The 23,488-nt window shown below is 41.0% G+C and overlaps 1 protein-coding gene across 1 annotated transcript in view; it reads right to left on the bottom strand.

Annotated features, from left to right (window-relative positions):
• Positions 1-17,128: 17,128 nt before the first annotated feature.
• GCNT2 (glucosaminyl (N-acetyl) transferase 2 (I blood group)) overlaps positions 17,129-23,488 on the bottom strand; it is a 28,150-nt gene continuing 21,790 nt past the window's right edge. Inside the window, exon 3 of the mRNA XM_081326156.1 lies at positions 17,129-18,716. Coding sequence (XP_081182282.1) covers positions 18,526-18,716 — 191 coding nt within the window. The 3' untranslated portion in view covers positions 17,129-18,525. The remainder of the gene's footprint in view (positions 18,717-23,488) is intronic.

Below are 23,488 nucleotides of genomic sequence, written 5' to 3'. Positions count from 1 at the left end.
GTAAAAAGGCAAAGGGAGCGGAGCTCGGAGCTTTTGGTCTGGAATGCAACGAGATGTGATCTCTGCTACCGCCGGGAGTCTACCCGCCCCTCAGCCCAACCTTGTTTGTTTGGAAAAGGGACAGGTTACGTTACAACTACATCTGAATGCGAATCTGGCGAAAAGGCTTGCGCGATAATCGCGCAGGCGATATGTGTGTAATAGGAATTGAGCCACCCTAGGTGGCAGCACTTGACCGTCCCAGGCTGATCGGAAAGACTTAAAAGAAAGTAGAAGCGCCCTGGAGTAGTGGGCAAGAGCGCTAGAACAGGGGTCCTCAGCCTTGACAACTTTGAAGACTTGTGGACTTCAACTCCCAGAATTGCATTGTACTATAATTACACAGCAAAGCTGGCTGAGGAATTCTGGGAGTTGAAGTCCACAAGTCTTAAAAGTTGCCAAGGTTGAGCACCCCTGTGCTAGAAAATCCCGGGGTTGTCGATTAGATTTGGGAAGTGGGGAAAACCTCGCCAAGGAAGGCAGTGAGAAATCACTTCTGCTGGATTGTTGCTAAGAGGACTATATGGTTATATCTCACCTGCTCAAATTCCTTTGTGTCCCAAAGGTGCTTTTTTCGAAAGGCAATTGGACTTTCCTGGTTGTTTTTTTTCCCTTGAAGGCGTTTCACTTCTCATCCAAGAAGCTTCCTCAGTTCTTGAATTCTTCAATTCTTGAAGAAGCTTCTTGGATGAGGAGCAAAACATCTTCAAGGAAAAACAAAGCCCAGTTGCCTTTTGAAAAAGCACCTTTGAGGCAACTATGGCTTGGATGACTGAGACTCCATAGACAAAATCTAGGGAGACGAAAATCCTTTGTGCCTTTGAGTCACTCTTGGCGTGCTCCTATGGTTTTCTTGGCAACGATTTTTTTTCAGAAGCGTTTGTCCTTCCATTTTTCTTTGAGTTGATACAACAGAGTGACTGGCCCAGAGTCATCTAGCTGGCTTCCATTCATTCCTAAGGCAGGGCCTTAGAACTCAGGGTCTTCTGGTTTCTGACTTCATGCTTTTATTCACAACTACAGGTAGCTAGCTTATATTATGTCATACGGTGGCCATTACAGCATAGTATTCCCCTTACATTTGTTTTCTCAAAAACTAATTGTAGCTGAAAATGCAGCCTCTTGAAGTCTCCAGGTTGGTGTCTCTCAGTCTTGGCAACTTTAAGATAGCTGGACTTGCAACTCCCAGAATTCCCCAGTCATGTCCATCCATCTTAAAGTTGCCAAGGTTGAGAAACATTGCTCTAGGCCAGAGGTCCCCAACCTTTTGGGCATCACGGACTGCTTCCGTGTAAAGAGGTTTTTCCGTGGACCGGAGGGTGCATGGTTTTGTATGTTGCCTGCATCCCACGGATGGGGCTTTGCTTGTCTGTGCAGACTGGTTGCTGGCATGCCGTGGCCCAGTACCGGTCCATGGACTGGGGGTTGGGACCCCTGCTCTAGGCATACTATAATTACACAGGTATGTGAAGTATATACTCTTCTCTATAGCATCCTGTTCTTGGTCAGAATTCCTTCAGTTACTTAAGCTAAGATCAGGGGCATCTGCAGAAGGGTGGGGGCAGTCAGCATCTATGGAATTGATGCCTTTCCCCTTTTGAATGGGTACTGCATGCATGTGGGTTTTTAAGTTCAGCCAGAAATTGGGAAGCTGGTATAAAAGTACTGGGTAAGGGGTTGAAACAATACACCTGAAAAAGGATCAGAACTTAAATCATACGATCGCAGCAGCCACTATCTTAACTTCTTTTTAACCAACAACCCGCTCCCCTGCAGTAATAAAGAAAGTGAACCAGAAAAGTGATCAAATAGTATGAGTGATTTGGAACGAGAGCTAGATAACTTCCTGAATTCAGGAGAAAGGAGACCCCAAGCTGTTCCTTCTCGGGAACAAGCACCTTCTCGTGCTCCAGATGTTGCTGAATTTCAACTCTCATAAGCCCCAATCCGCCTTGGCCAACCGCAAGAGGTAAAGTGAGCCAAAGTCAAACTTCTGGAAAGGGAAGTTTATGCTCTTACCAAGTACAGTAGATGCTAGCTAGAATGTTCCCACAAAAGATGAAATGCAGACTTCTGCTATCATTTCCTTTTTTTCTTAAAAAAAATGCTTACTACCGAACAAATAGTAGAAGTTACTTGAAAGGAAAGTAAGCCATTTGCATTGAGACCGTACGTCAAGTAGGCACCTCACATCCGATCTGTGGCATCTTTACAGTGGTTGTCTTGCTGCTACCCAGATTGATGATCCAGGCTTACGCCTGTTCTTTCAGTCACAGAAGATGATTGAAATGTCTCAGAATGGCTGATGGGGCCTCAGAGGTCAGGGGCGTCAGTCCCATTTGTGTCTTGAGGGTTTTAGCATTGTGCAATGGCAGCAGGAAAAAAAAGTCTGCAGAAATTTATAGTTCTTGGCATTTATCCAAAATACCATTCTTAATTATGCTTCTACTAGTGTACTTTGTTTGTTGTATTTTCATAGCTATCATCAGTTGATGCTGTTACCTGTAGAGCAGGGGTCCCCAACCCCCAGTCCAGGGCCCGGGCCGCAGCATGCCAGCAACCGGTCCGCACAAACAAGCAAGGCCCCATCCGCAGGATACAGGCAGCACACAAAACCACACCTCCTCCAGTCCGTGGAAAAACCTCTCCATGAAACCGGTCCCTGATGCCCAAAAGGTTGGGGACCTCTGCTGCAGAGCGCAAGGGGGAATACGATGAGCCGTATCAGCCAGGTTCTCTACATTTCAAACCACAAGGCAGATCTGGCCTCCCTTTAGGGATATTATGAAATGTATCTTCTGAGACCTCGTAAGGTTAAAGCAATAAGGTGACTCAGCAAAAATATTCCCTGCCGCTTCAAGTGGATTAGATGAGTAGGATCATGTAAGATGAGTAAGGGGCTGCTTGGAAATGTTTAAAACTCCTCCAGGGTCAGTGATTTCTGGTGCTAGGGCCTGCTGGCCCATCATCTAATATTCTTTGCTTAATAATTTGTTGCATTTTTTTCCCCAAACCCCATAGATAGTGAGGCATTAAAAGAAAACCAGAGTGAAGCCAGCTGGCTTCTAAGCCCTTCTGTGCCAATTAGACTAGAAGTCTCCTGAGATGTTAAGCCACTGGTTAATGCATTTCATTCAAGCCAATATAATTGGTAAAAGTCTAGCCTTGAATACAACTACATAGTTTACTTCTGGGTTGGGCATGCATGCTGCACTTGGCAATCCCTAGAGGCATTCCCTCCAAACTGCTCCTAGCTTTCTTTTCAGCATCGCCAAAGATGATGGGTTTTGGGGTTTTTTCAGATTGGTAAAACTGAGGTCACTTCAGATCTTAGAACTATACAGAAGTTGAGCTAATTTTAATCTCCAAGTCTTTCAGGGCTCTTGGAGGAACTTGTCCACTACTAAGTTTGAAAAGTACAAGTATAGTTATTACAGATCATATGCAAGCTCTTCTTAGGCCCTGAGGACCCATTTATTTATTTATCTTATACATATATATATATATTTGCCTTGCCTTCTAGCTAATAAAAGAGAGAAAGAACCTGTGGCTCAGGAAGTTAAAACAACTGCCTAATATATACCGGTAATCAACCCAGGTTCGAATCTCAGATAAAGGGTATGACTGACTGATGAGAACATAAAGAGTTTGAAATGATCATCTCAGCCTCCCAAAATTCTTTATTAGCAATTTGAATAATTTGTATGTATATATATATATATATATATATATATATATATATATATATATATATATCCACAGATCTCACTTTTATGCGACTCCAGGTGCCTTACGATAAAACAGAAACACAAAACACATAATATAAAACAAAAGTAAAAGCACACAACAACTGGGTGTGATCTAATCCAGGGATGTCAAACCTATGACATGTGTAAAAGCTGACATGCCACATTTTGGGTGAGGCACCGGGGTTTATACCAGCATTCGCGAACACCTGACAGGTATTCTCGAAAGTGTTCCTGTTCCCATGCGATTTTGGAAGATGCAAAGGGCGTGATCTTGCGTGTCCTCAAGACCCTCCAGAAGTCCTGCAAGAGGGCCAAGCTCTCATGTGGCATCCAGTGCCTCTGAAAATCGTGGGAGAATGGGACAGGCTTTTAGTGCAACTTTGGGAGGCTGTGAGGGCCCTGAAGCGCAATCTCTGAAGCTGATTCAAGAATGGTCTTGCAACCCAGAGCAGCCTTGGGTAGGCCGCAGGGGCCTGTTAACAGAAAGAGAACACTGCCTGAAGGCAAGCAGTGTGCAACAATTCCTGGGGAGCGCTGGGCTGTGGGGCAGTCCCACAATTCCTCAAAGCTCCCGCACCATCTGGAACGGTGCCAGGCCTTTTTAAGTAGCAGCAGTGATACAAGGGCTGAAGTCAGGCCCAGCCACAATGCTGCCAACAAGTGCTGCTATTCTGGGTGGCCTAGATGGGGAGAGATGGAGAACTTGTCACGCGCGTGTACACGTGTGTACGCGTGTGTGTATTTATGCCAGCAGAGTCAAGTTAGGCATTTTCCTAACATTTTGACACGTTGAGCCCATCACTCTTCCAGTCCATCATCCATATAACCAGGAGGTAGGCTTTCACACCAAGCTCAATCACAAGCCAGCTAACCTATCATCACTTTGACCAGGAGATGGCCTCTAAAACCAGGCTCAAGCACAAAGCCAGGTTTTCTAGGCTTATGGTAGACCAACAGGAAAAGGACTAATATAATATCAGAGGAAATGACATTCCAAAGGGCAGGTGGCTGGCAGAAAAAGATCTACATCTGGACGCTGCCAGCTGCCACTGCCTAGCTGATCGTACCTGGGGGATGCCCCTCCTGCCAGGTTTTATAAGATGGGTAAAAACAACTGGGGAGAGATGGTCCCATAAGCAAGTTGGTCCTTGGTTGTCTGAAAGATCATTCCCAGGTATTTATAACTTGACATTGTCAGCCTTACTAGATAAGATAATCTTTATTGTCATTTTTTTCTGTGGGCACAATGGCACACATCAAAAATGAAATTCAGTTGCCCGCTGTCAAAGTGAAACACATACATGACACACACCTGAAACATACTATATACAACATATGTATAGACCCACACCCCTACATGTACATAACAATAAAATATTAAATGCTGTCCATCTTGAATATATAACAGAAGGAGGAAGCTTGAGAGTTCACAAGGTGAATGCTGTATGGAATGAAACTATGGTTGAATCTGGATGTTCTGCTACGGATACCACGAAGCCTCCTCCCAGAAGGTAACAAGGAAAACAGGTTGTGAAGAGGATGAGTAGTGTCCCAGATAATCTTATGGACCCTGTTCAAGCAACACTTCTGTGCTATGTCCTGGATGGGAGGGAGTGAACTGCCAATGATCTTTTTGGCCATCCTCGCCACTCTCTGCACCGCCTTCCTGTCTGAAGCAGTGAGGCTTCCAAACCAGACTGTGATGCTGTATGACAGGATGCTCTTGATCGTCCCCCTATAGAAAGTGGTCAGGACAGGGGAAGGAAGATGAGCTTTTCTCATGCGACGCAAAAACTGCAGGCATCGCGACCTTTCCCCCATTGCAGGAGCTGGGGTGGGAGTGGTTTTGGCATGACGCATCTGGCCTGTGGGCTGGCAGTTTGACACCCCTGTTGTAAGATAACTCCGCTTTACTGTAAAGATACATTAACATAATCTTGCAAGTCTGAAAATATAATTCTCCCATGGTTTCCTTTGCAGCCCAAGAAGCTAGGGAGACTCCCTTCTGAGAGTCCCTCTTGTCCCCTCTACTATCCAGTCTCTTATCTGACTGTTCCCTGGGAAGCATCTCCCAAGAACTTCCCCACCTACCATTATCTCTATTAACCATTTATGTTTCAAAGATCCTTAGACAAAAATAATCATTTTGTCGGATGCTATGATAGCTACTGACCAATAGGAGGCACTGTGTTAGACGGTTTTCATCCTTTTTGGGATTTGTCAGGTTCAGGTAAGCTCTACAGATAGCCTTGACTTATGACCGTAATAGGGATCAGAAAATTCTTCATTAAATGGTGTGATTGATAAATGAGACGTCACATGACCACACCCAATTTTAACGTACAACTCTTTTTTTGCTGTGGTTGTTAAGTGAATCACTGTTAAGTAAGATATTACCTGACTGTGGTTTGCCACCTTCCCTGCCGGCTTTCCCCATTGACAGGTTACTGAAAACTGGCTGGAAAGACAGTAAAGGGCAATCACGTGATTGTGGGTTGCTGCAACCACTGTAAATGTGCAATGGTTGCCAAGTACCCAAATCACGATCACATAACGGGGGAACAGTGCAATAGACAAAAGTGCAAATACTGGTCCTTGAGCCATAGGAAGGAGGCAGTGGCCAGCCACTTCTGAAATCTTGCAAAGGAAACTGCAGGGATTAATCTAGCAGTTGTTCAGCGTCAACACTGACTTGAAGGGTACACAATCCTTGTGCAATCTGCACTGGGTCAATGGCCATTACAGATGAAGTGGGAAACCCAATAGACAACTGATTGCATCTTGCCAGATAAACTTCTATTACATTATAGCCGCGTGCCAAATATCATGAGAAGCTGGCCTCTCGAAAGCTTTTGCGAGAGCTGACAGGCAGAAGACCAGCATGAAATATCCCAATGGCCCTGAAATGTTGCAGGGTGGCATTCCTGCACAACAGTTTGTTTTCTATCCAAGCGTGATATATTTGTCATTTGAGAAACATGGGCCCAGCAGAGGTTAGTAATGAATGGTTTTCAATATTTTATATTCTTGAAGCTCTCTCCTTCACCTTACGCCACAGTTGGAGATGATTTCAATGCTGGTGTAGGACCAGATGACAACACACTGTATATCTTGTATCATTTCTACCCCTCCCCAAAGGACACGTGCTTTCCTTTGTACATTATTCCAACGATCAGAAGTCTACCTTTGCAAAGGTTTACCACAGAGGACTTGCTTACTGGCTCAATTTAAACTCTTTATCAAATGATCCTCCAGCAGAAGTCACTTACTGGGCAAGAAGTAAAATCAGTTCATAAGATCTATTTCAGGCTTCCACATACTTTGGTAGTGGTCATCTGTTATTAACAGACTACCTTATATCTCTGTCTGCTTTTGTGTGACTGAAAGACTTGTCTGACATTCCAGTGACAGAGTTTGCCAGGTTAAATGGGTTTGCACATTTAAATGATGCCTCACAGCACATCTTAGCTCTGAGTTCTTGCAGAAAACCCATCCTTTGGTACTCGGCAGATTCAGTGACTCCACTCGTGCAGGAGTATGATAGACTTCTCTTTGAACAACAACAATTTTTGACTTTATACAGGATTCTGTCCACCATAAAAGGCAGACCTTGCTTTCACAGCCATGGCTTAGTAAAGACTGCAGAATAGCCAAGATACTTATTGGGGACACAGGTCTAATGTGGAATCTTTTCCTGTCCAAGAACAAATGAGACCAAAAGCACAATATAAACAATTTCAGCAGTGAAAGAAGAAGGCAGATACAAAAACACTGTGGCTTCATCTTTTTTCAGGCTGTGAAATCTAAGGGACTCTTTCCAGCTATGGCACATAGCATCCACTTGCCTGATCATGGGCCATTGCTAGATGATGTCATTCTCCAGGAACCAAGGAAAGACATTTGAAAAGAATTATACTGGAGGACTTATATTGCCAATCACCTAGACAGTGATTTGACAGTGGTCACCAGTGGTCACTGCTGAAGTTGATTTGACTGCGCTACTGAAATCAGGGGAACCTCAGAAGGCAACCTAATTCCACCTCATTTGATAAAAAGGAGCACAGACTGGTAGACTCACATATTAATAGCTGTATTTACATAGTCAAGGCTATGGTCTTCCCAGTTGCAATGTATGGCAGTGAAAGCTGGACCATAAAAAAGGCTGAGCGCCAAAGAATTGAGGCCTTTGAACTCTGGTGCTGGAGAAGACTCCTGCGAGTTCCTTGGACTGCAAGGCGATCAAACCGGTCAGTCCTAGAGGAGATCAACCCTGACTGCTCTTTAGAAGGCCAGATCCTGAAGCTGAAACTCAAATATTTTGGCCACCTAATGAGAAGGAAGGACTCACTGGAGAAGAGCCTAATGCTGGGAAAGATTGAGGGCAAGAGAAGAAGGGGACGACAGAGAATGAGGTGGCTGGATGGAGTCACTGAAGCAGTAGGCATGAGCCTAAATGGACTCCAGAAGATGGTAGAGGACAGGAAGGCCTGGAGGAACATTGTCCATGGGGTCGCGATGGGTCGGACACGACTTCGCAACTAACAACAACAACATTTACAGCTATTGATGAGACCAGGAGAATGACTTAAGGATTGGGGAGTTGCAATTATAGTGTCTATCTGTAAGAATGGCAATAGAAAAATCCCTCAAACTATAGCTCAATTAGCTGGCTTAGTACCCTCGATAAGCTTTATGACAGGCATTTGCAATGAAAGCTGTGTGATTGATTAAAGCAGTAAAAATGCCTAGCATACTAGCAGGCTGGTTTTAGAGAGGGCCAATCTGATATTAATCAGTATAGAGTTTTTCAACATCTGGTAGAGAAGTACTCTTCTCAGACTATGAAACTTCTATTGATTTTTATTTTTTATTGGTTTAAAATCAGCTTTTGTCTCCACCTTGTGTGATATCCTCTGAAGAAACTTAACTATAAACAGGAGACGCCTATATCTAATCCACCAAAGCATTATGAGGATGAGATGTAGCTTCCAGGGACACATTACCAACTCAATTCCCTTGGAGAAAAGAGTCAAATAAAGCTGGTTTTTTTTAACCCTTCTGTTGTTTAACTTCTATATTAATAGCTTGGTTGACCAGTTCACTAATCTGGACCACTATCCTCTTAAATTGGCTGGGAAATGTATTTCTATCTTCCTGTATACTGATAATACTGTTGGCCTTAAAAGAGGGATAGAATTGAGATCACGTGAAGTATTAGTACCACTTTACAATGCCTTGGTAAGGCCACACTTGGAATACTGCATCCAGTTTTGGTCACCACAATGTAAAAAAGATGGTGAGACTCTAGAAAGAGTGCAGAGAAGAGCAATAAAGATCATTAGAGGCCTAGAGGCTAAAACATATGAGGATCGGTTGCTGGAATTGGGTATGTCTAGTTTAACGAAGAGAAGGATGAGTGGGGACATGATAGCAGTGTTCCAATATCTCAGGTGCTGCCACACGAAAGAGGGAGTCAAGCTATTCTCCAAAGCACCTGAAGGCAGGACAAGAAGCAACAGATGGAAACTAATCAAGGAGAGCAGCAACCTAGATTGAAGGAGAAACTTCCTGACAGTTAGAACAATTAACCAGTGGAACAACCTGCCTCCAGAAGCTGTGAATGCTCCAACACTGGAAGTTTTTAAAGAAGAGACTGGACAACCATTTGTCTGAAATGGTATAGGGTTCATGGGGTTGGACTAGATGACCTCCAAGGTCCCTTCCAACTTCAATAATAATAATAGTAATAGTAATAATAATAATAATAATAATAATAATAATAATAATAATAATAATAATAATAATAATAATAATAATAATAAACAATAATAACAACAACAACAACACTCTTTATTCAAAACTGCAAAGAACATCAGTTGCAGATTAACTATTATACAATTTTAAAATGCTGAAGGGCATGAAATAATTCAGTGGCCATCTTGCAATTCTATTGGATTGGGGTTGGGGGACACTGCTTCCCTGCTACCCTTGATTTGTATCAGGCTAAATCTTTGGCTTGATTCATGTGATAAAATGGTATGTGGGAATGATCTAAAAAGAAGAGCTGCAGGCTAGACAACAGTCTGATAAACAGACATACAAGTCTAAAGGAGAGTTGGTGGTGGAAAAGGACCTTGGGGGGGGGCTCCCTAGTCTTTGGGAGAATAAAAGGAGGGGAGAGGAACTTTCAGAATTGTAAGATTCTGTTACTATAACCTTACAATAAAGATAGCATTGGTAGTCATGGTTGGTGCTTCTTCTCTGGAGTATCTCAAAGCGTTAACAATAAGATGGAACAGGGATGGGTTAGACCTTTTGATTGGCAACAAGTCAATTAGATTGATGGCAAGTTTAAATCCCTTCCACTCCCAGTCCATAATAAGCACTTGCAACTATTTTACTATTACACAATTAGGAACAGGCTCGTGATAATGCTAGGACCAAATCACACTGGGTCATACAGCAATGATGACTATCAATAAAGCATGGCTAAGCAAGGACATCAACCTGGCAACTAAATGCAGATTAGTCCACAGTGTTGTGGTTCCCTTAGTTACCTACAGTTGTGAAAGTTGGGCCCTTAAAAAAACTAGACAGGAGGCAAATTGACTCATTTGAACTATGCAAAAGGTCCTGCGCATTCCTGGGACATTAAAAGTGACAGAAAGTGAGCATATAAAACAAAGCATATTGCTGGAAGGCAAAATCACAAAATTCTTATTCATTTCATCCATGCCATGTGATCCAGCTCAACGGAAAAGGCAGTTACACTTGGAACGATCAGCGGTAAAAGGAAAGGAGACCACCAGAGAACATAGTAGCTAGACACCATCAAAGCCAATACCAGACAGAGCATAAAACAACTGAAAGCAGCCACACGAGACTGGAAAATGTGAGAGAGCTGTCCATAGAATCACCGAGAACCTGTCATGATTGAACGGAGAGCAACCTCGTCGATACTAGGATGCTTTTGACCAACTCTTGGATTTTTATCTTTCTCAACTAACCTGTTGTGATTCAGGGTCAGCCTGTAGGTTCGGCAGTTGGGTCGGATGACTCAGAGGAGGAGGGGGGTGTTGAAGAGCTTGCTGAGGGGGTTGAAGATCTTGCTGATGAGAGCCCTCAGCCAGGCCCCTCCCACCTGGTCACGACGGAGACCCAGCTGTGTGAGCCTGACAGCGTGGATGAAGATGACCCACAGCTGGCCCTGTTCAAGGACGCCCGACGCAGGAGGCAGTCAATCAGGAGTAAACAGAGGAAGGCAATGGGGCACCTCGGAAGGAGGCAGAGAGAAGCCACGCCCTGAACTGTATAAAAGGGGAATGCGTGGGAGGGCTGGTTTGTGAAGGCAACCGCTTGATTAGTTCCTGTTTCATAGCTCCTGTTTCATGGTTGGTGTCTTGTTTTGCTCTGTTTTATCTTAATAAATTTGGCAGGCTTAATTCCAGCCTCTTGCCGTTTGTAAAGGGGTTGTCCCTGCCTTTTCTGCAGGGCCGGTAGCAGGCTGGTACAGAACATAACCAACTGCTGTATTTTGAAGGCATTTGGGGCAACTTCACTGCTGTGGAGAGTTTGAATCATATGTCCCGTTACTGAAATCATATACATTTCTTTATTGTATTTTTATGCAAAATCTCCTTTTATAAATGGGGCTTTTGACTGTGCCTGCAATGACTAATTGGTTCTAAACTACAGAAGCAGAAGATTTAAGTATGTGCATTGTTATACATCTTGATAGGGATTTTACAGCTTGCCAGAGCAATAAGAGCCTTGCATATCTTTTTTTTTAATGCAAAACATCCATCAGGGGCCATGCCACTTGCATATCTAAGGTATAATGTTGCTATTATATCACTCCACTGTTCTTAATATATAAAGAATATCCACATCTCTCAAAGTATCATTACTTTGTATCCTCATCAGCTATAACTACTGGTATTTCCACTGGTATTTGTCTACCCTTAAACTGACTTTGATACATTTTTTATGTAAGATCAGCAATGCATTATAACATTAGCTCTTGGTGCTCCTGGATACAAGAGACCAGCGATTCATGATAATCTGTTAATTTTAGATTAATAAAATGCTTGTTTAAACCTTATCTAAGCTGTACTTGCTAGCTTTCCTGGTGAGTTATTTTGCATGCCTCTGCCTTTGATATTTGCATTTCTGATGACATTCAGATGAAAATGACATTCAAGGGACACTGTTTGTGCAAAGAATATAGAAGCAACAGAAAACTCTTATCCCTATGACAACCATCTCTTATTTATATATTCTCTTGAGCTTATATATATATATATAAAAGGTAAAGGATCCCCCGCACATGCGTGCTAGTCGTTTCCGACTCTAGGGGCCGGTGCTCATCTCCGTAGCATCATTATTTATTCTTTATTTTTGTCACTGATTGTTATCTCTTATGTATAACTTTTGATGGCTGTGTTTGGGGTTTTAATCAGATTGCAAAACTTTGAATTTGTTTTATGTTCTACGTAAACTTCCAAGAGTGATTTGATTGCAGAACAAACGTTTACCGCAACTGGATAAACATTCTTTCTTTGTCTTGAATTCAGTTCATTGTACACTTATAAGAAAGAGGGGGGGGGGAAGAATCTTTCCATTTCCTTCATGCCATTCATAATTTTTACCACAATGCGTTAACAATCCCCACCCTATTTTAGGTCAACTTTGTTCCTCAAACACTTCATATTTTCTCACAAAGTGTTCCACTATGGTGGTTCTTTTAATTAATACTTTAAAACCATTTTTTGATGTTGTAGTATTCCTATATAGATTAGGATAATCAGAAGTATATAGTACTTGCTTTGGAAAGGAATTATTTAATCACTTCTAACTTCTGGCTTAATAATCTCTCTCTGTGTGTGTGTGTGTGTGTATATATACACACACACACACACACACACACACATATATATATATATATATGTGTGTGTGTGTGTGTGTGTGTGTGTGTGTGTGTGTGTGTGTGTGTTAAATGCTTGTTAACTATTTAGATTACCTTGCTAGGCCCCAAACATGGGACAAATCTTTATTTCCTGTTGCCTAACCGAAGGCCATCGACAGGCAGTAGTCACAACAGTGACAGCTCATATTTGTGTAAAAATTTTTTTAGATTGCTAATTCTTTGTTAGCAATCTAAATTTTTTTTACACACACACACACATATATATGTTTTTACATATATATATATATATATATATATATATATATATATATATATATATATATGTTTTTACATATATATATTCATATATATACATATATATACATACATATACATATATATACATACATATACATATACATATACATATACATATACATATACATATACATATACATATACATATACATATACATATACATATACATATATATATATATATATATATATATATATATATATATATATATATATATATATATATATATATATATGTTTTCTGAGGTTTTCGTGGGTGTTTGTATGTAGATCTTTAGTCATTTGGGTTTTTCCCCACGTAGAATTGGAGGTATCAGGGCAACGTTTCGTATATATATATATATATATATATATATATATATATATATATATATATATATATATATATATATTTATATATGTTAAATGTTTGTTAAGCATTCAGAATACACTTGCTTAGTCCCAGACACAGGACAAATCTTGTTTCCTGTTTCAGCCTAGCCAAAAGCCAGCTACAGGCAGTAGCCACAGCAGTGGCAGCTCATATTTGTGTGAATTTTTTTTGGCTTGCTAACAAAGAATAAAGGGAGACCGATATGATCATTTCAAACTTATTTGTTTTCATCTGAAGTTTGAAATGATCATATCGGTCTCCCTTTATTCTTTGTTAGCAAGCCAAAAAAAAAATTACACACACACACACATACATATATTTAACATTTAACACACACACACACACACACATATATATATAAAGTTTATTTTCCTTCTTATCCTGCTTCCAGAGTCATAATAATAATAGCATATTGTTGCTACCATGTTTATGAGCAGTGATTGGATAGCCTACTGTACCGAATAATTTACACAGTAGTTTCTTCAGAACAGACTTGACATAATATATAAACATATATTTGTACAAATAATTTTTTTCAAAAGATCCTTCAGGGAGATTGTTATGCAAGTTTCTAATTCCATGTGGGATAGAACTATTTAGTTAGGGTTTTGTGTATGTCCTTTTGAGTTGCCATTGACTCCTGACAAATTACTGCTGGTTTTTTTGGCAGGATTTTGGAAGTGGTTTATCATTGCCCACTTCCTAGGACCAAGAAAGAGTCACCAGCCCAAGATCATTCAGATAGCTTTGTGCCCAAGGCAGGAGTAGAACTCACAGTCTCCTGGTTTCTAGACTTAATCACTACACAAAACAAGCTTTCTTCAATTAGTTGACTTATTTCTAATCAATTTAATCTTTAAAACAAATGTATGCTAGATATGAAATTGCAATGTTTAGGTATTTTAGAAAGTCATGTTTTTTACTCACAGCTTTAAAAACTTGGTTTTACCTAGTCTCCAGTACAGCAGGCACTACATAAAGGTAAGGTAAAGGTTCCCCCACACATGCGTGCTAGTCGTTTCCGACTCTAGGGGCCGGTGCTCATCTCCGTTTCAAAGCCGAACAGCCAGCGCTTGTCCAAGGATGTCTCCATGGCCATGTGGCCGGCATGACTAGACGCCAAAGGCGCACGGAACGCTGTTACCTTCCCACCGTAGTGGTCCCTATTTTTCTACTTGCATTTTTACATGCTTTCGAACTGCTAGGTTGGCAGAAGCTGGGACAAGTAACAGGCGCTCACTCTGCTACGCAAAGTGCCAAACTGCCAATCTTCTGATCGACAAGCTCAGCATCCTAACCCACTGAGCCACCGCGTCCCTTAGGCACTACATAGCTTTAGCTAAAGGGAAGTAGGTTCCCCTTCAAATCTTAAATTTTTGATGCTTCTCTATTTACATATTTTTATTCAAACCTAACTTCCAGAAAACTTTTCCTTTTAAAATTTTCCTTAATTATATATGCCTGGGCATCTATATTTTATATATTATTTCCTTTGTTTTCTTTTTAAATCCTCAGTTTTCCTAGGGAAGGTTATAATACATTAAAATCAAAGGAAAACATGTTTTGAATAGTATGAGAACCTAGAACACTTCAAGCTTCTGTTCGTGTATGTGTGGGTATGCAGATGGATGTACAGATGGACAGACTTACAGATAAATGTACAGTATTGTGCATATATTGTGTGGGCATGGATATAAATAAAATCAGCATAAAGCTACACTGAAAAGCCTCAGAGAATAAAAGCATATTTTCCTGATGCTGAAAGGACTATTATCATGCACTTTCTGTAGTAATTTCCCTAAGATTTAGTTTTTGGTACTAGTTTCTCTGTTTGCTTATCCTAGAAAGGCTCATATAACATATCATAATGGAACATAATTCCAAGTGTGCTTATGTAGGTATTATCATTATGGAAAATGTAATACGAATAGTGGCATGATTACTCAGAAGTAATTTTACTTTCCTAAGTAATGGTCCAGGCTTGCCATGAGAGATGTGTGTGTGTGTGTGTGTGTGTGTGTGTGTGTGTGTGTGTGAGAGAGAGAGAGAGAGAGAGAGAGAGAGAGAGAGAGAGAGAGAGAGAGAGAGAGAGAGAGAGAGAGAGAGAGGAGAGGGGGGGAACCTAAGGGAAAGTCAGTATACATTTAAATTGAATGGAAGAAATGAATATTTGTTTAACTTGATGCACAGGATGACATTTTGACCTGTATTGTAAATGTACTTTTGCAACCGGGAAAACCCTGGTCAGATGCTTCCAATTTCAGTATATAAGAACTGTGTGTTTTGCTTTTGTGAAATGTGGGAGGGAAAAGATTTCATTTTATCAACACTCAGTCATATTTACCCTTCAGTTATACCCTACAAACCTTCACTCTTACTCTTTATAATGTGCATTTTGCCATTTGTTGTTTTAAAATACGTCACTTCTGACCTCATGGAATCTAGTAAATTGAGAATAAGTCAGATTTAATTCACTTATCCTGAATGAAAGCATGAATGAGTGAGTGAGTGAATGAATGAATGAATGAATGAATGCTTTCCTTTCAGGGAACACACAGCAGTTTCTTCATTGGACATTGGTAAAATGGCTCACGTGGCTAGCAGCTGCCTCATGAAGGGTCAGGGCAGATATGCCTCAGCAGCAGCAGCAGGAGCAAGAAGATGGCAAAGGTCAGCTTCCTGAGGCACCTGTGACTTTGTGCCATGCTGATGAGCAGAGCTGTGGCTCTGCTTCACATTGCAAAGGGCTTCATGCTACAATGCAGCCTAGTGACTTCTTGCAGCTCCAGAGCTGTGGTATGCCAAGAAACTTTTTTGTGCCGTACTGCTGGGCCAATTGTGCTGAGAGCGAGGCTGAAGGACACTTTTCAAATTGACTGTAAGTATCTGTGCTGCATGTTTGGGATGGAGGACCTCTCAGGTAAGGGAACCAGCAGGCCAGGGCTAGGGGGTAAAGAAATCTCTGGGAGATCAGGGGTGGGGGGGTCATTACATCCAAAAGGTAATGGACAGGGGACGTTTTGATGAGAGCCAGAAGGCATGCAGCACATGGGGTGACTTAACATTGGGGGGCATATTCCGCCATCTGCGCTCGTGCTCAGGCCCTGATCAGCAGACTGACAGGGCCAGGGTTTTCGACTGATGCAGCTTAATTCCAAATTGATCAATAACAAGGTTCCTCATTAGTGATCTCATCAATGAGGAGCAGGGTGACTTGGCATGCTACTAAAAATTAAAAAGTGAAACCCGCAGGATGGTGGGAAAAAAACCTTTAGAACGCAACCATGCCAGTCTGTGATAGTAATAAACCTTGATTTAATAATGACCAGATCAACCAGATCTGAAATTTAGCTTCCTGCTAAGGTCCCAATGATAACTACTAACCATCATAGGAGAATGTTGATCGCTGGGAAGATGTGGGGGCTAAGGGAAAGGATGAAGTTTGACTAAAGAGCTGCCATGTGGTCCAGGATGCCATAGCAACCATTTGCCTTGGTGGTGGCAGCTCGATTTGTGCTGTTTTAATAAGTGACAGAGGAGGCTGTAGTTGTGTGAGATCCAAAGCATTTCTCCTGGCTCATTTTTGAAGCATGCACAGCCATAATAATTATGATTATCTGTAACCTCATTGCTCTGTATGATAAGGGTCTGTAGTAAAGGCGATGTCTGCACAGTGTTTTGATAAATACTATTTTATTTTATTTAACCAACTGAATGTTATTTTAAAAAAGAATCACAGTCAATAATCTTCAGTCAGTGCATTTTGGCAAATCCATGTCTTTATGGGAAAAAATAATTCCATTTCACTTAAAAGTAAAATAACTAAGACAGAATAATGGGGACAACACAGGCAATATTTTTAATAGAAATAGTGACAGTGAAATTATATAATGGTTAAAGGACTTCTGCAAAGATAGGTATTTTGTTAGTATACTGATTGCCATAAATATTTTTTATGGTATTTCATGATAGAATTGCAACCTTCAGCCTAAAATACAAAGATTTTTTTCCCAGTGTTGATTTTTGAGTGTTTTTTTTCTTTTTTCCACCCTAAATATACTGCTCAAAAAAATAAAGGGAACACAAGATAAGACATCCTACTATTAAATACAGTACATTGTGTTGTTTAAGTGTTCCCTTTATTTTTTTGAGCAGTATACATTTAGCATACATTGCTATTTCTTTCTTTACTTTTTCCATAGTAGATGGGATGGAAATTAAAACTGTGTGCAGAAATGTTACCTAAAGAATAATGAAAATGACTTTCAGATTAGCAGATGGTATAAAAGATAATGATGGCACTTCTGCGTTGAAGATAGTGATAGCCTTCTAAATCAAAAAAACGTTGGTCCATATAAAATTATTTCTGTACATCTAGAAGCTCTTCTTTACATCACTTCTAGGCTTATTAAGTGGCCAAGCAAAACTTGATAAAAGTGGAAACATACTGTTGATCTAATATTAATATATTTTTCCAATAAATGTTTTACTCTTCTATATACAGTACATTCCTGGTCTGTCTTTTAGATCATCTGTCCTATCCTGGTTCACTGGTTGCTTTGCTGTTGTTAAAAAGGATAAGTCTTCAGTAGTACAGTGCAGAAGGCCATTTCTCCAAGTTTAAGCAGATAATGTAAAAGTCTACGAATCTGGCCTATTCAGAAACAAATAGTAATAGTAGAATACAGCTAGAAGCAAACTCAGGTTGTGCAAAAGGCAATCTGAGCTAGAAGATCCATCTCTGAATCTTTATTGATTAAAATCTTAATTATGCCATTTGGACCATCAATTAGTAAAATAATCCAAATTCACTCTTTAACCTAATTATTCAGAATTTAAAAAAAAAATTCCTGAGGGTGTTAGCAAACAGTAATCTATGCAATTGGAAAAAAAGGAGAATCCTGTTCCGAAATGAGAGCCACATTTTTTTTAAAAAAATTGGAATAAAATTCAAATGAAATACAGAGATGGTGCAGAATCCTTAGGTCAGTTAAAATGCAAAGTTTTTTCATGTATTAAAAAAAAAGTTCCATATTGAACATCCAAAAAAATACCTCACGTCAAGGCAAAAACAGTTGTTCTAAAAGGAGCAGTTTTTATTATCATCCTTCTTCCCCAATAAGTGTTTATTTTATTTTAAATTAAAAGTACCAGCTTGGTTCAACTGGTATTTCGCTCTCGTTCAGTGCTCTTTCCCGAAGTTTCAATTCCAGGCATTCTACAGTAGGCGGATATGTTTTGAGTTCAAATTTGTTAGCAAATAGATTTTTGGATTTCAGCAGCCATGGCAAGTCACCAGTTCCATAGATACATATGCTTCTGACATAATGACCTGTCAAGGCATAAAATATCAATATTACAATAACATTTTGTGGACAGAAGAATCAAGATGCATACTTGCACTCAGGTCTTTGCAGTCTAATCCTACTGAAATAAGGAAGATCTTGCAATTTTAATAACACTTGAAGTAAAACAGAGGCGTAGAATATCATATCCTTTTCTCCTTATTCAGGATCAGTATCAAAAAGTAGTTTTGGAGCATGTGGGTGCTGGCTATTCAATTTTTACTAGGTTACATGCTTTAATTATTTGTTTGTTCAATTTATGTTACTGTGCACTTACCAGGTAATTGTCGGTGGCTAATAAGGTTTTGTTGAAAGCAAAAACTGACTCAAGAAGCTGAAGGAAGAGTTCAACACTGATGAGTACAACATAATATTTCCACTTACAAGTTAGTACAACTAAAGGGCTACTCCTTATCCTTGAGACAGACAGAGTGAGTTCCAGCAAGCAGCACTGCTCTGAAATTATGCTTGTGATTTATAGTCAAGCAATAAAAATACAGGATGCAGTGGCTCAGTGGGTTAGGACGCTGAGCTTGAAGGATGAGATGGTCGGCAGTTTGGCGGGTCAAATCCCGAGTGCCACGTAACAGAGTGAGCGCCTGTTACTCATCCCAGCTTCTGCCAACCTAGCAGTTCGAAAGCACGTAAAAATGCAAGTAGAAAAATAGAGACCACTACAGTGGGAAGGTAACAGCGTTCCGTGCGCCTTTGGTGTCTAGTCATGCTGGCCACATGACCACGGAGACGTCCTCGGACAAGCGCTGGCTCTTCGGCTTTGAAATGGAGATGAGCACCGGCCCCTAGAGTTGGAAACGACTAGCACACATGTGCGGGGGAAACTTTACCTTTACCTTTAATAAAAATACAGACTTGTAGAGATGGAGGTCAAGGATATGAAGGGACCGTGTGCAGAAAACTGCCTGCCTCAGTATCTTGTTTAACCGCATGTCTATGAGCTCACTCCAATTAGCACCGCCAAGGACTGCCAGGAACCATCAAGATATGTGAGACTACCCTGGCTGGGATGTTCTTAAAGATTGACAAGGGAATACACCAATAAACAATGCTTTTGCTGTGTGCTCTTTCCTGCTTGTTAAAACTGTATAAATATAATAAACTCTGCGTCGTTAGACAGACATTTTGGGACACTCTGCAATGACTGGTTTCTGACTCCGACACAGACTAAAGAAAAAGTTTCCGCTCCAAGCAGTTGTGTATAGAAGAATAGGCACATTATAGCTGCAAAAGACAATGTGGTTTTCCTGTTTTTCACTAACTAACAGAAAGATTACATGAGCTACTTAAGCCATGTCTATCGTCGGTTTTTAACCCTTATTCAAACACAGACACATTTTAAAGATTATTCTGATTATATACTCGAAAGAACTTTGACCTTTAAAGCCCTACATGACATGGGTCCAGGTTATTTGAGGGACTGCTTATCTACCCATCCTGTTCGGCAGGAGGGATAGATTATGGGTCCCATCCCAGATGATGTTAGCCTTATCCCTGTTAGCCTTTCAGAAGGCCCTGAAAATATGGTTCTTCTAGCAATTTTGGGGATCCGATGGGGAACCTGCTTGATGGTTGCACTCTCGCACAATCCTATTTTTATTTATTCTATTTATCTTGTTTTGGTTTATTTTTAAGTCCTTTAACAGTTGTGGTATTGTTTTAGCTATTGATGGTATACCTCCCAGAGTCACGTTTAGTAAGATGGGTGGTCATATAAATGCATTTAATAATTAAATAAATAAAACTTTTTATTGGCATTATGTCAGTAGAGGCACCACAGGTTAAAAGCATCAAATACAAAGGGAAATTATAAAATATACTATACTGGAAGCCAGAGGCCTAACTCACAGGTTTGACAGTGTCCTGGAAGAGCAGGTTTTTAGGGCCTTCTTAAAAACTAGCAGGGTTGGGGTCTACCAAAATTCAAAGAGAGAGAGGCCCTTCTCATGATGTAGCTATTTATTATAGACTCTTGTATCAATATTAAGTAGGCTTCTGCTCAAGAGTTGCTCCTTGTCTTTTTTTAGGGCCACTCCAGAAATCTCTTCTCTTGTTTCATCACTCTTCTGAAAACTCCTCAGGATCCACACACAAGGAATGATTATAGAAGGGTGAGGTAAAGGCCATCTTCACCTCTCATTTCAAGTGGTAAGTAAGGCCTCAGGCAAATTGTGGAACGGAGCCTCAGAGAATTCCTCAGGGTCCATTACTGTAAACACCTGGGATGAACCAATCACCAGAGAAATCTGAAGCAATCCAAGAGTGGCCTGACCATTACAAGAGACAGATGTTATGCCTCTAAACCAGGCATGTCAAACTGCTGGCCCACGGGCTGGATGCGTCACACTGAAACAATGCCCACCCATTGCCAGCAATGGGGAAAGAGTCACAATACATCGTGTGGCAATGCCGGCATTGCCAGCAATGGGTGGGCGTGGTTTCGGTGTGACACATCCGGCCCATGGGCTGGCAGTTTGACATGCCTGCTCTAAACAGATCAAACTGCCATTGCCCCAGGATAAAACCCAGATTTAATATATGACTCGTACTACTGTATCCCCTTCATGGATTACTGCCTTGTCGTGGCGAAGGGGCTTGTGTAATTCAATGAAGCTATGAGCTATGCCGTGCAGGGCCACCCACGACGGAAAGGTCATAGCAGAGAGTTCTGACAAAACGTGATCCACTGGAGAAGGAAATGGCAACCCACTCCAGTATCTTTGCCATGAAAACCCTATGGACAGTACCAAAAGGCAAAACGATATGACGCTGGAAGATGAGCCCCTCAGGTCGGAAGGCGTCCAATATGCTACTGGGGAAGAGCAGAGGGCTAGTACTAGTAGTGCCAGAAAGAATGAAGCGACTGGGCCAAAGCCGAAAGGACGCTCAGCTGTGGATGTGTCTGGTGGTGAAAGGAAAGTCCGATGCTGTAAAGATTTTTTCTCCATAGGAACCTGGAATGTAAGATCCATGAATCAAGGAAAGCTGGACGTGGTCAAACAAGAGATGACAAGACTGAACATCGACATCTTAGGCATCAGTGAACTAAAATGGACAGGAATGGGTGAATTTAATTCAGATGACCATCAGGTATACTACTGCGGGCAAGAATCCCTCAGAAGAAATGGAGTAGCCTTCATAGTCAATAAAAGAGTAGGAAAAGCAATACTGGGATACAATCCTCAAAATGACAGAATGATCTCAGTTTGAATCCAAGGCAAACCATTCAATATCACAGTAGTCCAAGTCTATGCCCCAACCACCAGTGCTGAAGAGGATGAAATTGACCGGTTCTATGAAGCCCTACAGCACCTTATAGAACTAACACCAAAAAACGATGTCCTTATCATCATGGGGGATTGGAATGCTAAAGTAGGAAGCCAAAAGATAACTGGAATAACAGGCAAGTTTGGCCTTGGAGTACAAAATGAAGCAGGGCACAGGCTGATAGAATTTTGTCAAGAGAATACGATGGTCATAGCAAACACTCTTTTCCAACAACCCAAGAGACGGCTCTACACATGGACATCACCAGACGGTCAACACAGAAATCAGATTGACTATATGCTCTGCAGCCAAAGATGGAGAAGCTCTATACAGTCAGTAAAAACAAGACCAGGAGCTGACTGTGGTTCAGACCATGAGCTTCTCCTTGCAAAGTTTAGGCTTAAACTGAAGAAAGTAGGGAAAAGCACTAGGCCACTCAGGTATGAATTAAATCATATCCCTGTCGAATATACAGTAGAGGTGACAAATAGATTTAAGGAATTAGATCTGATAGACAGAGTGCCTGAAGAACTATGGACAGAGGTTCGCGACATTGTACAACAGGTAGCAACCAAAACCATCCCAAAGAAAAAGAAATGCAAGAAAGCAAAATGGCTGTCTGAGGAAGCTTTGCAAATAGCTGAGAAAAGGAGGGAAGCGAAAGGCAAGGGAGAAAAAGAAAGATACGCCCAATTGAATGCAGAATTCCAGAGAATAGCTAGAAGAGATAAGAATGCCTTCTTAAATGAACAGTGCAAAGAAATAGAAGAAAACAATAGAATAGGGAGGACCAGAGATCTTTTCAAGAAAATTGGAGAGGTGAAGGGAACGTTTAATGCAAAAATGGGCATGATAAAGGACCAAAATGGCAGGGACCTAACAGAGGCAGAAGAGATTAAGAAGAGGTGGCAAAATTACACAGAAGAACTATACAAGAATGAGCTTAACGTCCCTGATAATCACAATGAGGTGGTCACTGACCTCGAGCCAGACATCCTAGAATGTGAAGTGAAGTGGGCCTTAGAAAAGCTGAGCAACAACAAAGCTAGTGGAGGTGACAGTATTCCAGCTGAGCTATTCAAAATCTTAAAAGACAATGCAGTAAAAGTGCTACACTCAATTTGCCAGCAAATTTGGAAAACTCAACAGTGGCCACAGGATTGGAAAAGATCAGTTTACATTCCAATTCCAAAAAAACGCAATGCCAAAGAATGTTCAAACTATCGCACCATTGCACTCATTTCTCATGCTAGCAAAGTCATGCTTAAAATCCTACAAGCTAGACTTCAGCAGTATGTGGATCGAGAACTACCAGAAGTACAGGCAGGATTTCGAAGAGGCAGAGGAACTAGAGATCAAATTGCCAACATACGCTGGATCATGGAGAAAGCTAGAGAGTTCCAGAAAAACATCTACTTCTGCTTCATTGACTATGCTAAAGCCTTTGATTGTGTGGATCATAACAAACTGTGGCAAG

Source organism: Vipera berus (genome assembly GCF_964194415.1).
Source record: "Vipera berus genome assembly, chromosome: 3".
Classification (NCBI taxonomy): domain Eukaryota; kingdom Metazoa; phylum Chordata; class Lepidosauria; order Squamata; family Viperidae; genus Vipera; species Vipera berus.
The sequence above is the reverse complement of the archived record's forward strand: the minus strand, read 5'-3'. Positions and strand labels throughout refer to the sequence as shown.